A 14317-nucleotide genomic window follows, 5' to 3' on the forward strand; every position below is an offset into this window, starting at 1 on the left:
TTTTTGTAAAGCGTTGTTTTCCAATTGTCCTAAAATTTTCAGGAGAAAAAAAATGTTGCGACCTTCCCATAACTTAAAAATTCTGTACTACATGAACCTAATGAAACTCTTACATTTTAGTGACAGGACATAGAAAATGCAGAAGAGCTAGCTACATTACCTTATATTTCTGTGTTTTTATTGGAATGCTTCTGGTTCTGTTCATGTTTGCTCAATAAGTAAAGTTAATAGAGTTAAATCAAGATAGTGTCGGATAATTTTGTAATGCTGGAGGATAATGAAGCAGTGTAAGATTTATGTTGTATTTGGAAGCCCACAAAGGGATGTTCTGATAGAATRTCAATACTGCTTTTCCATGCAAAGGAGTATAGAGAAAGCAGCGTGTAAAGACAACGGGAAAGTCCCAACTGTTGAGAGAYGTTTGTGTTCACCTTGATTTTCTTGTACTGCTTGAGTAGTAAGCAACGGTGTAACTGAAATGTTTAATGAGAAGTGAACTGTTGTCTTGCAGGTTTAAAAATAAATCTCTCCTGATAGGAATTGGGGGGGATCTCGGTGTGAAAAGCAGTATCAATGAAAAAGCCTTTTGAGAGGGGGAAGAAAAAAAGGAACTTTCTGCAAGTGTAGGAAACTTGGTTCGATGAGAATGAAATTAACAGGGAAGTGCCTGCAGCCAGCTGGTCATCGGTCAGTGTAGTTACACTGCCAAAATGTTGGCAGTGCAGCAGGTCAGGAATAGGGTAACTGGATATGTGCTCTGATGTGAAATACAGAGCATGAACAGCATAGATACAGCATGGTAAAAATTGCACCTTGAGTGGCAATGCCTGCTGTAGACTTGCAAAGATTGCCAGCCTGGTAGCTYACATGCACGGTGCTGGGAGGAAGCGTGGGACAAAGATGATAGTTTTCTTCTCTTTTGGTATGTGAATGTGCCTGGGAGATCACGCAGTGGGTAAAGTGGGTAGGGCAGGGTGTTAAAACATGGAGAGTGGTGTGGCAGAGAACAGTAAGAAACCACAAGTTCTTCCAAGGTTAGCCTTTTAGAAAGCAGATCTAATAATCATCCTCYGTCCTCAGCATAATACGTGATTCTGATATCTTAGAGCTGTTCCTGAAATACAGAATGAGTATAAAGACAGTACACTGGAAATTATGCCTCTGAATATGTATGCTTAATTTCCCTTTTTTTTGCAGTGAAATGTCAGTGTATGAAAGATAGCTTATCTCCCAAATCCCCTAAKGGGTGTATTTTTGTTTCTAATGGATAAGTAAGTAGTTAAGCATAAAATGGACTTTATACAGTTTTTGAGCATTTTATCTCTTAAGATGTCTTGTGTAAGTCTTATTCTTACATGTGTTGTGCAGGAAGACGAGAAATTTTTGTCCGAAGTTTTTGCACAGTTAACAGATGAGGCTACAGATGATGATAAACGATGTGAACTGGTAAGATGTTAGTTTTGGTAGTTCTTTCAATGTTTGAAACTTCAGAGACTATATAGAAATATTGATACTGTTATATAGTTTGATAGTCATTGAGGTGTTTCTTACAATCTACAGTCATTTCTGGTCTAAAAGTCTTCAGTTATATTCACTAGAAAATTATCTTGCAAAATAAACTGGTTTATTTGTTCTTTGAAAATATATATATATATTATTGAGAAAGCATTATCGCTAATGTCCTAGGCTTTAAATGCTTAGTTTCTTCTAAATACCCTCATACCGCATACCATAATCCTTATACTTGCCATACAAATCTTTTCTTCAGTTCTTCATACCCCTTCAAGAAAATCTCGGAGCCTTACAACTAAGGGTTATCAATAGTCCGTTAGTGTAAATGTTAGAAATGTCTGTCCCTGAATATGTTGACCTGCTTACTGTAAATGGTTTTGTTATAATCTAGACTATTTACTTTCAGTGAAGGAAACATTTCTTTCAAACAAGAGGCTTGCCAGATAGAAGTATGAATCTTTMATATGCTACAAGTGATAAAATAGCTAAAGTGTTTTTGGTTTGCTTGTTTGTTTATTGTTTGTTTTGTTTAGGTAAATTTCTRTCTCTTTTTTTGAGAGGCTTTAAGTGCATTTGCTTTGCTTTCGCAAAAAAWGTCTGTCTAATTGACGATTCCTGGGGAGGAAAAGGGTCTAGAGTCATTTCATTTTCGAGGGGGGCACTTTACTCGGAGTCTGTAAACTGATTTAAGTAGGAAATAATTACAATTTGAAGAATAATTACAGTTTGTACAAAATTGCTGACACAGTAAACAGTCATCTTTGAGACTTGTTACTTTGCAAAATTTCTTTCAAGGTCTTGGTAGAAGAGATGTGCAGTTGTTCAGCTGTGTCTTTTTCTTATGCAAAGTATGAATGTTGTTTGGGATGAGTCCTATTTTCCAATGATGCACCAATTAGTGATACACTGAGGCTTTGAGTCTCTACAGACACGMGTATACTCTGCAGCTTAAGTTACAGGAATGTGTAATTGTGATTACCAGGAAGACAGACTGTTTTCTTGGTAATTAACTTTGATTATGCTCATGTACTCCTTGTTTTGTCACTGTTACCATAGAATAACCATTTTCTTCGTGTTGCATTACTAATTGTTTTGGGTATCTGACACTTTTTTTTCCTTACGTCATAGGTTAACTTTTTCAAGGAATTCTGTGCGTTTTCTCAGACATTACAACCTCAAAACAGGGATGCATTTTTCAAAACTCTGGCAAAGTTGGGAATCCTTCCTGCTCTTGAAATTGTAATGGTAAGTGAAAACTTAAAGCTGTTTTAATTTTAAAACAATCACACAAAAGAAGCTCAGACACACCCTCTTAGCCATTTTGTTTAGAAATGATAGACATCTTYATTTCTAAATTTCTTTGCTGTTCTGAAAATTGAAGCTTTATTGTAAAGTTCAGAAATCAAAAGATGTTCACATTTTTCTGAAGTAGTTAAGTTTATATATATTTTTTACTTTGTATTTTCTCACGTAGCTACTTGGGTATCTTATCTTATTCCACAGTGCTAAACRTACATTTTATCACTCCTTTGGAGCTACTGTGCTTTTTATATCATCACCATTGTTGCATAAAAAATGTAATAATATTATTTTTTTATGTTCTAGAGCAATAGTCTGGCAAGTTAATAGAAAAGGTTTGTTAAAAAAAACACTCAAGTAATATAGATATTACATGACAAGATGAACCCTCATTTCATATTTTTTTTCCAGAGCTAGATTAGCGGGAATCTTTCCTGTCCTGTTTGTGTGGGAGTTTTTTGTTTGGTTTGGGTTTTTTTTGTTTGTTTGTTTGTTTGTTTGTTTTTAGCTTAAGATTGGGCCGCTATCAGAAAGAAAAAATATTACCATAAGGAAAATGCTTGTTTCTTACTGCTTGTGAATGAGTTTAGAAACAGTTGTATGTACTTGCAATTAATTTTTAGTTGGTGCTTTTGCACAAATCTAATTAATTTGTGGGTAACAGGTACTGAATATCAACATTTTAAATAGATTTTCTGTCTACTTGTACCATATTAACTCCTTCTTGCCTAAATTCTTTTGTGGGGAAATGATGGCTCTATTTAATTCCTATTTAATTCTTTTTTTCCCCCACCCCTGTGTGGGAAAATCTAGCATCTGTGCTAGATTTTTTTTTTATGTATAATATCATATATAATAAAATGTTCTCAAATACCTCTCTGATTCTTTGCAGCTGTACCTGGAATGCTTTGTCTGTAATAAATTGATCTCATTTTTATTAGGGAATGGACGATTTGCAAGTTAGATCTGCTGCTACAGATATATTTTCTTATCTGGTAGAGTTTAGTCCATCCATGGTCCGAGAATTTGTAATGCAAGAGGCCCAGCAGAGTGATGATGTGAGTAAAAGCATTTGTGAGTTTATTTAACATTCTGCTTGTGCAACCTTGTGTCTAATGGAGTTATTTGTTCGTTTTGCAGGATATTCTCCTCATCAATGTGGTCATTGAGCAGATGATCTGCGATACCGACCCCGAGCTTGGGGGAGCTGTTCAGTTAATGGGACTCTTACGTACTCTGATAGATCCAGAGAATATGTTGGCCACAGCTAATGTAAGAAAATGCAAAGGGGTAAAGACACTTTCCTGTCTCAGCAAAATTAAACGCCTGATATTTTCTCCTACTCGTATTCTGGTGGGGGGATAGCAAAAGAGAAGAGAGCTTTCTTTCTTTTTTTTTTTTTTTTTTCTTCTCCTTTCTTCCTTTTTTTTTTTGTTTACACTATGATTTTTCGTCCAGTATTTAATTTGATCAGGCTAAAAAATAAATGAAAACTTCCATTAGCTGTTGATAATAAAAGGTATGTCTTTGGATGTTGTGCAAGTATTTATTAAAGTGAGCAATCCTGTGCCTCAGTGAAATAGTACTCGCCTGTAATAACTGGTGCTAGCTGGAGGATAAATACTGAAATATAAAGAGAGTCCCAGAGGGCTTTGTTGGAAACCAAGTCAGTGTTTTAAAACCAGTGGTCTGATAAAGATGCAACATCATTGAAATAGTCYAATATGAGGAAAATATTTGTGTTCTTATAAAATTCCAAACTGTACAAATTATTGTTTGTCCATTACCTTTTCAATGTTTGTACCAAGTGTTTACTCTTTTATGTGATATAGCTATTTATTCYTTAAGGCTTTCTGAAGTAAAGGTTATTCAGTTTTTAATACATACTCTGTTTAAGGGAAAATATGGTAAACTTGCATATTGATATGTAGGTGCTGTGTAGCAAGATGGCAAAAAGACGGTGTAAAAAGTTGAAGGTTATATAGGTAAAACGACTGTCTTTTCCTTTCAAAGTGGTCTAAACAAAACATGTGAAGCACTTGGATCAGACACTTTTTTTTTTTGGATATATATTTGCATCTGCAGTGCTTTTTTTGTTTGTGTTTGTGATAAACTGATTTGATGTCTCTCAGATCTGCTGTTGTATTTGATTAAATATATCTTACACCAGTGAAGTTAATGCTGTAGATCGAACCTGATAAATAGAGGTAAATCTAAGTCACTTAGGATTCTTTGGAGGCTTTTGTGATGTTACTGTTCCTTATTTAAAAGAATACATACAAATACCAGTATGTAATAAAAGCTATATTTGTTTTAGAAAACAGAAAAAAGTGAATTTCTCAATTTCTTCTACAACCATTGTATGCATGTTCTTACTGCACCACTTCTGGCTAATACATCAGAAGATAAATGTGAAAAAGGTAAGACTCTCTATATATTACTTTATCTTGTAATATTTTCACTGATTTAGTGTACTGATAATGGTGAAGTGATTTGTGGTGTTAGCTACGAATGCACTTGTTGAAAGTTGTTGTTTCCCACTGGCCAGGGATTGATGAGCAGAAGCCCAGATAGCCCTGTAATTTTCCTGTTGTTATATTAGGTGAAGCTTTAGTAATACATACATTATTAATTTTCACCTACTTTTACAACTGCATTTAAAAAAATATATATTGTAAAGCAGAGTGTCTGCTATTCACAGTGCTCTTGTGGAGTAGGGGGAAGATTTTTTTTTAAATCTTGTGCCTTTCAACAGAATGCCTGACCTAGGCATCTGGTGTCTTCGGGCAATTAATTCCAAAAACTGACGTCGACTACTTTGTGCTTRCTACATCATAACAATACCAAAAGAAGTCCACAAAATACAGATCGGAAGTCCTTTCTTTTGTCTTTCTCCACTCTGAATGAATAAATTTCTTCATTTTTGTCTCAAGTTAAATATCTGTTTGTAAAGCATTAACTAGCCTCTGAGGCTCTTTTTAAAAATAATCTGAAAGTGTTAAGTGACTCCTTAGAACTTACACTTCTTTAGCCTAGGAAGGAATAATATTTCACCTTGTTGAATTTCAATTTTCGTAGTATAGATTGAATATAGAGGGGTCATCTGGCATACTCCATTTCCCTATAGATTAATGAAGCTCTTTATTTGGTTAAAAGTTTGAATTTTTTTTAAAGATTATTTATGTACATTTTAAAATACTTTAAAAATATTTTCCATTTATTTATTTTATCAGATGCAGTAGTTGGGTCTACTAAGAGTAATACAATTTGTCCTGGTAAGTTTTAACTCACCTTGTCTTCTGAAGCTTGTGTCATACACTGATATTATTTTTTTAAAGTTAAAATGTCCATGTTTTATGTTAAAATAAATGGATGTAGGTACCTTGTTTCAGGAAGCTGGAATAGTAACATTTTTATCTGCTTCGGCTTCATTGGGTTTTGTGCTTTTACATTTTTAGGTTCTCTTAGGATGCTGGTTTGGGTTATTGTTGATATTAATTATTACATAGTGAGTTAAGACATAGCTGAGCCTTTTTTTTWAAACATAAAAACCCCACCACCTACAAGGCAAATGCTAATTAGGTTTATAAAGCTGATGAAATCCGGGACGACTTCTTTTAGCACGTGCTGTTGCTTTGAATGGCTGCAGGCAGCGAGTCCCTGAGCCCGGCAGAAAGCCCCGCGGCGGCCGCGGGGACACTCGTTGGGCTGGGTGCTGGGGCACGAGGCGGCTGCCTCCTGGCAGCTCATCCTGCTTCCGAAAGCAGCTCTGTGAGCAGCCAGAACAATGTCAGGAGCCACAGTGACAGCCGAGCGCTGGGACTAAGTGCTGCATGACCTTTTCCTTCTCTCTCTCCCTTTCTTTAATCAAAGCATTTATTTTTTTCCTAGATAATTATCAAACGGCACAACTACTTGCCTTAATTTTGGAGCTGCTCACTTTCTGTGTGGAACACCATACCTATCACATCAAAAATTATATTATGAACAAAGATTTGTTAAGAAGAGTATTGGTTTTGATGAATTCAAAACACACCTTTTTGGCCTTGTGTGAGTATGGAGCTGCTGTTTCTTTCCATTTTCAAACTGTTTGCATGTGCAGTGGGGAATGTGTCTTGATAATATGCATACTCTAAATCAAAAATTCATGTTATTATCCTGTTAATGAGCTTTTTATTAGCCTTTTGAATTAAAGGTGGCAAATACCTGTTGACCTAGACCAGTTCAGTTTATATCCTTGGAATTCCATAATGATCCATTGAGTTCTTATGATAATCAGAATTAGCTGAGTTTGGCTGTCAGTTCTCCTTTATTTGGGAAAGCTCTTGTTTCTCTATAATATCRTAAGACTGGTGCCCCTTGGGGAGAGTGAGTGGGATTTTGGGAACCCTGGTGCTTAAGGAACAGTGACTGGCTCTGTAAGGTGAGCATGGGAGTGAGCTTGACTGGAATAGCTTAAAAGGAATAAGTAACTGTGTGTGCTGAGGTTCCTTGCTGTTGTACTTCAAAAAGAACCAAGTGGGTTCTTACCATGTTAAAACAGGGTGAGGAATAAAGATGAATCCTCCTCAAATGTTTTGAACCGTCAGAAAATAATTTTTAATACTCTTGGTCTGTAAGGACATCTTCCTCTTTGTAACCTCAGTTTGCCTTTTTTCCTGTTCTCTCTTAAAAAAACAGACTGGAGTCCTGATAAATAACTAATACGTAATAATAATTATAAATACTTCTGAACTTCTTTCTTCGTATAGGTGCTCTTCGCTTTATGAGGAGGATAATTGGCCTAAAAGATGAATTTTATAACCGTTATATCACCAAGGGGAATCTGTTTGAACCAGTTATAAATGCCCTCTTGGATAATGGAACTAGGTACAATCTGCTCAACTCTGCTGTGATTGAACTGTTTGAATTCATCAGAGTGGTAAGTTAAGCAGCAGCTTCCTGTGTTTTAGGTAGAAAAAGAGAATGCAAATCTTTCACATGGAAAGTGCATTACTAAAAACAAAACAAGAAAGTAGATGTTAAAATATTCAAATAGCCAGTTATTTGTTTCATATTTTGTATGCTTATTCCTTCCAAGAATGCTTGTAGGCTTTAGGTATGTGTGTATACATATATATAAAAGACAGTACATGAATTCAGTAATAGCTAAAAATACAGCTGCTGCTGCTTCATCTCATCTGAAAAAAAAACCCCACATGTGCTGTGTATTGAAAGTGGAAGGATTCAGGACTTTCAACGATAAAGAAAGATGAGGTTTTGTTTCTCCCTGGCAGAAGAGTATCCTGTGCAGTCACTTACTCGGCTCTCTTGCAACAGATGCCGCTCAGTGAAAGAATGGAAACTGTTACTAGCATATAGGATTTTTTAAGTAAATATTCCCCTCAGAGAAGGAAATTATTTGGATACGGCCCGTTGTGAGCAGGGGAGGCATTTACATGCTCTGAGAGCAGGCGGAGCCGAGCGGCTCCGTTGGGATGCCGAGTCCCTGCCTCTCAGCCGCCCTGTGCTCCTGGGCTCGGGAGCCAGCGGGAGCTGGCACAGGAGCGCCCTGGCTGCGTGGAATTCTTCACAGTGACTTCACTATCCCTGAGCCGAACCTACGGGTTTTGTGTGAACAAGTCTGAGTCTAAACAAGATGGATTTGACTAGAAATTGGAGTGAGCTTCGTCCTTTTATAAAACCCTGTACGCGTGCTGTGCACGAGCCTTCGCGGCCACCGCTCGGAATCAGTAGCCCTTGTGCCAGCAGAGGTTTGGGATTGGCGCCTGTGTGCGGACAGGCCGCAGGGCAAAGAGCAGCGGCCGCTCGGAGCCGCTGTGGGGCAGCGGGATGCAGCCAGCAATGGGCACGAGCCTCCCTTGCCCAAGAAGCCCCCGGCCGATCTTTGCGTCCCCCCGGAATACAGGGCAGCTCCCAGTTGGATGTGGTGGTAGCAGCTCGTTGGCCCAGCAAGAGGAAAAGGTCATTGTATTTTTTTGGATGATTCAGATGCAGATATTTTGTTAATTCCGTTCTGCCTTGGTGGTATGAAAGTTAAGATTTGCCTCGCAGGGTGAGACCTGCTTAGAGGGTGGCTGATTGTCCCTGTGTGTGCGGCTGTAGCTACGGAGGGCGAGAGAGCTACACCTTGTGGGAAGAGCTGGATGGAAATAAACCCTCCTGTTTTTCCTTAAGAAGAACTAATCCTAGGCAGGAAACATCAAGACTTTAATTGCTCAAAATATCACAGGCAGGAATGAGACAGGACAAAAAGAGATTACTTCCACTTACATAGGAATACTTCTTCTATACTACTACCATAGACTTCAGAGGTGTTTTTTTTAAAAATCTCAGATGACTTGATAATAATGTTTACATTGGTCAATGAATTTTAAAATGAAGCTTCTGTAAAGCTTTCTGAATTTCTGCATGTTTGAGACTGAAAAACTGTTTTCTGCTTGTGCAGGAAGATATCAAGTCACTTATTGCACATATAGTTGAAAACTTTTATAACGCACTTGAATCTATCGAATATGTTCAGACATTCAAGGGACTGAAGACAAAATATGAGCAAGAAAAAGATCGACAAAGCCAGAAACTGAACAGGTACTGCCCAGTTTGTGTCCTGTGACTTTTATTTAATGTCATTATGTAATATCTTTATATTGCTGATTCCCCAGGGAGGACAAAATATGCAAAAACTGGATTTTTTGTTTGTTTGTTTGTTTCCCCTCTTTCATGATGAAAATGTCTGTAACGGGAGAGAACCCCCATTTGGGCTTCATGATTGCCAGTATATCAAACCTTCATCTTCAGAACCCCTTCAGCTTATGAGGAAAAGACTCTTGCTCTGCGGGTCGGGCCCCAGCGTCGCTCCTCGGCCATGGTGGGAGGGCGACTGTCGCGCTGCGCGTTCCCGTTCCCTGTGCGTTCCCGTTGCCCGCGCGTTCCCATTCCTGCTGCCGGCCGCGGCGAGCGAGTCACCTCTCGTGTGTCTCTTACAGTGTTCCATCTATATTGCGTAGCAATAGATTTCGCAGAGATGCAAGAGCCTTAGAGGAAGATGAAGAAATGTGGTTCAATGAAGATGAAGAGGAAGAAGGTGAAGCTGTTGTACCTCCTGTTGAAAAATCAAAACCAGAGGATGATTTTCCAGATAGCTATGAAAAATTTATGGAAACTAAGAAAGGTATTTACCAAATATCAGCTTGTCAGCATGGCACACGCCATCTGTCCGATCTTTGCATGACACCTCACTCTGTGTCGCGTTGCCACTGCAACGCATAAGCAGGAGGCAACACGTTCTTCATGTGCCTTTGGCAGCTCGGGTAGGATTAAAATGATGGGTTAGGTTGTTCCCGGCGTGCTGGTAGCCTGAACGACCTGAGGAAGGAAAGGCTTCCACGACCTCGTGCGTGGSGAGCGGGCGCCGTGCCYGTGTGTGCAGCAGCTGGGGCGCTCTCCCGCTCGCATGCGCGCAGGCCCTGAATGAGCCCCGTAGGCGAGCCATTGATTTAGAGCTAAAGAGGAATAAACTGCTTTGGCGGTTATGTTGTGATGTGGGTTGTGCTTCCTGGTGTACAGCTAATACTTAAGCATGAATATGTTTGTCCTCTAGCTAAAGAGAGTGAAGACAAAGAGAATCTTCCAAAAAGGACTTCCGCTGGGGGATTCAAATTCACTTTTTCCCACTCTGCCAGCGCAGCTAACGGTGCAAACAGTGCGAACAGCAAATCTGTGGCAGCTCAGACGTCACCAGCAAGCTCCAACGGCTCCTCCTCCAAGAACGCCGCCCTCACCACCGCYGTGGCGGCCGCCAAGGTGGGCGCTCGTGCGGCCGCGTGCCGTGTAGCGCGGGCACCAGGAGGCCCGGGGTAGAGACCTCGCTTATGGATGAACTCAAACACGGCTCTGCTCGGATAAAGCCCTTGCTAGTGCTGGGGAAGCTTGGAAGACGTGCTGGGTAGGACTAGGATCCTCTCATAGCTGGCTTGGACGCAGGCTGGTGTCTTCTGCGTAGTTGCAGCTGCTCCCAGCCCTCGGCTTTGTTTAGCTCTCCAGTTGCTGCATTTTGTGTGTGATGCACATGCAGGGGCTGGAGGGGTGGGTTGGTTTTTTTTCTTTTTAATTAATGGACCTGTAATCATAAAAGTAATAAGTTTCTAAGCAGAGCGCTAGTTGGAACTTTTGTGTTATACAACAGTTCAGTCTGTAGCCTCAAAACTCTTGAGAGGTTTCGACTAAGTATTTTACCTTTGCCTAAACTTRCCGTACAAACTTCAGGCTTCTCAGCAGAACACACAAGCACTGAGTGCATTGGGTTTGCTAACCCACCAGTTAGGACAGGGGCTTCTCCCATGTTCTCTGCTAAGGTCATTGAATAGCTGGAAATGGCTTCAACTAACACGTGTCTTACCTGGAAAATAGTGGAGAGTACAAAAAGATGAAGCAGAATATTTCTAAAAGCTAAAGCTGCAGGCTTATTGAGTGCCATCCTGAGGCAGGCTTGGCTTTCTGCAGGTTCGTGTCCTGCACAAGTTGGTTTTGGGTAATGTACCGAAATTGGATATTTTGAGATATTTTTCAACACAAGATTTTTCTTTTTAATTGGCAGGGAAGTCTGGTTGGCCTAGTAGATTATCCTGATGACGAAGATGATGATGAAGAGGAGGAAACATCTCCAAGGAAAAGACCTCGTCTGGGTTCATAAAAGAAACCARAACTTTGGAATAAACTTTTATTACGGGGTTTCAAATGCTGCAACTGTCAAGAGCTAAAAAGAACCTGATTCAGAAAGCTTTTTCCCACGAGTATTTAAGATAATACAAGGAGTAGCAAAAGAAACTCGGTATATCAACTAGAAAGGGTTAGTTCTGTAAACACAAGGCTTCCAAGGAACTTGGTATCTTTCTAGTAAATAAGGAGTCTGCCATTCAGGCTGTCAAAATAAATTTTAAAAATTAAAAAAAAAGGGGGGGGGGAAATAGTATTCAGAACCTGGATGATGGCTTCTCAGCAAGGAAAGTCTCAGGTGTTGGGAGGGCATAGGGAGGGCGAGGTGTGGTTAACAATTTTTTAAATATTGCAGGGTTTCCCCAGTGTTTAACAGAACTAGGAAAAAATGTCAAGCTTAAATTTTGAACCCAGTAATCTTAATTTTGTAATGGTGCTGTCAGTTGTGTTCTTTTAGCAATGCCTCTTTTAAAAGAATTTTTAAGGGAAAACTAATTGTATTTGCATAAGAACAATCCAGATTTGGGGACCATTCTTACAAATTAAACCACGTTTCTCATGGTTGCAGGGAGGAATGCTGCAGTTACAGTGCATGTTGCATTGTTTAAAGCAATTAAAATGACTTTTAATTTGTATTTTTCAAGAGGAGAGAGAGGAGGCTGGATTCAAACCGGACAGCTCTGCCTGTTTTTTTCAGTTAGACATCCAGTAATAYCTATGCCAAGGAACGATGGCTTCCAAAATACCTCTAGGAACTGCTTGTATCCAACTCGTGCTTCGACCTGCACCCCGTGCAGCTGTCCCATTCGTTTTAGGGGYGATGCAGAATTGACTCATTTCCCGCTTTGTTACGCTGAGCTGCCTCCCCGCTGAGCAGCAAGTGAATTTTCATATTTGCAAGTTGAAATTGTACAACTGAGGTGGTAACAAGAAACACTAACAGGTTTTTCTTAGGGATGAATTTAGTGGCGTTTAACACCAAAGTCATTTTGGACCAAGATGGAATTACTACTAACAAGACRCTGGTCTTTGAGGCAGAATCACCAAGCAGTACCTGAATCTGGGTGTAACATGAAAGCTGCTTTTTTTAAAAAAATAAAAGCACATTCCATGTAGGTAAGCAACTGGCAACAAAAAGAGGTGAGGTGATAGAGGCAAACAGTCTAGGTTTTATTTGCAAGAGCAGCGAGTGAACTGTAAATATTTTAATGTTAGTTTGCCCATATGTGATCTGAGATCATGAAGTGAGAGGAAATTTCCCAACAATTAATGTGTCAGAAATGTCAAAATATGAAACCAGCTGCAATCCACCACATAGATCACTCTCTTGTAATATGTGTTATGGGTCCATTTCTCCTGGAATAGTTTAAACTGAAGCAGTTTCTCTGTTTTGGAGATTTTGTAGTTAATTTTAATTTTAGCTATTGTTTGGAAAAAGATGGGCTGTCTGTGTAGATATGAAGTATAGTTTTTCCATAAAACAGAAGTTTATTTTGTATTAAAAATACCACTGTACTTGTTTTACACCATTTGTATACATGTGGTGATATTAATGCTGAACTGTAAAATTCAGGAATTAAAATGTGACCCTGTAATTCCATAATTGTTGCGCTTGTTTGGTTTGTTGTACAGGGTAAGTTAACGCATAATTTTGAGTGTGGCCGTTTTAGAATATTCTTTATATTATTTAGAATATTCTTTATATATGTTATCTGTRCAGTTTTAAAGCAGTTATACCCCATTAGATGCAAAGCCCAGCAGAGTGGGGGAGCTGCTCCCAGCTAGCCTGGCATCCCAAGGGATGRCGGCTTGTGGGAGAAGACCCAGGAAAAGTCATGTTGCCCGTTGTGGGCTGCAGGCAACTGGGAATGRGGCTTCTTATTTTGTGTGTGATGAAACATCCCATGAACTCCTAGTGCAGAGACCGAGGAGGCATGTTGCTGGTGAAGCCTAGTGTGGTGTGGGCGCCTGGTGCTCCCTTGCAGGTGAGCGTCTGGTTTCTGTTCTGGGCCGTTTTCTCCTGAGTTTTCTCTCCCTTGGTAAAGAGGAACTTCCTGCAGTGCTCTCTGTGCCACCTGAGAGTGGAGCAGTAGGTGCCTTTACTAACCCGAGGCTGCAAAGTCATGTTACCTGGTCTGTGCACCTTGGTTCTCCGTTTTCCCTCTAGAGCTACCCGAAATAAGGTCCCTGAGAGTCTCTGACAGAAGTGAACGAGTTGCTTCCTCTGCCCCCCATGATCCCCAACTGTGTTTTAAAAAACAAGAATGTCTTTTTTTTCTTAATAGTTATTGGAAAAGGATTGCATAAAGTGGCATTAGATGTCAGCCTGAACTTGTTATACATTTTATATATATATATATATAATCGTGTAGCAGGTGGCATGTGCAGCTCTCTAACTGGCTAATGCAGGGGCTTGTGGCCTCCCTCGGGCAGCCGAGCGGCTGTTCCCACCTGGGCCGGTCGGGGCCCTGCCGGGGGCAGCCTGGGTGTCCACGGCCGCCTCCTTCGCTACCGGCTGTGCAGAAAAGAACGGAGTATCTGCCAACGTGTGTCAGGTCTAAAGGCTGTTTTCATATAAAGTTAATACAAAGTTCAAYTGGTTGGGTTGTTTATTTTATGTTCTTGTTACAATCACATACGTAACAAGGTTGTGCTCTGCTTTTTATGGCTGAGCTGAGCCCTGGTAAATTAGATTTATTTATTTTTAGGACTGACTTTGGAACTTTTATATTGGTGTTTTGATGTTTATAGTTTTTCCTCTGCAAGTGAAGCAATTGTTTGATTCAAAAGT

The 14317-nt window shown here is 39.7% G+C and overlaps 1 protein-coding gene across 1 annotated transcript in view; it reads left to right on the forward strand.

Moving 5' to 3' along the window:
• PPP4R3B (protein phosphatase 4 regulatory subunit 3B) overlaps positions 1-13119 on the forward strand; it is a 27095-nt gene extending 13976 nt beyond the window's left edge. Inside the window, exons 6-17 of the mRNA XM_026033791.1 lie at positions 1369-1446; positions 2641-2757; positions 3753-3869; positions 3952-4083; positions 5129-5231; positions 6045-6086; positions 6703-6861; positions 7563-7732; positions 9260-9399; positions 9798-9982; positions 10412-10614; positions 11408-13119. Coding sequence (XP_025889576.1) covers positions 1369-1446; positions 2641-2757; positions 3753-3869; positions 3952-4083; positions 5129-5231; positions 6045-6086; positions 6703-6861; positions 7563-7732; positions 9260-9399; positions 9798-9982; positions 10412-10614; positions 11408-11503 — 1542 coding nt within the window. The 3' untranslated portion in view covers positions 11504-13119. The remainder of the gene's footprint in view (positions 1-1368; positions 1447-2640; positions 2758-3752; positions 3870-3951; positions 4084-5128; positions 5232-6044; positions 6087-6702; positions 6862-7562; positions 7733-9259; positions 9400-9797; positions 9983-10411; positions 10615-11407) is intronic.
• The last annotated feature ends 1198 nt before the right edge of the window (positions 13120-14317 follow it).

Source organism: Nothoprocta perdicaria, unplaced genomic scaffold (assembly GCF_003342845.1).
Source record: "Nothoprocta perdicaria isolate Ctin4 unplaced genomic scaffold, notPer1 scaffold_133, whole genome shotgun sequence".
Classification (NCBI taxonomy): domain Eukaryota; kingdom Metazoa; phylum Chordata; class Aves; order Tinamiformes; family Tinamidae; genus Nothoprocta; species Nothoprocta perdicaria.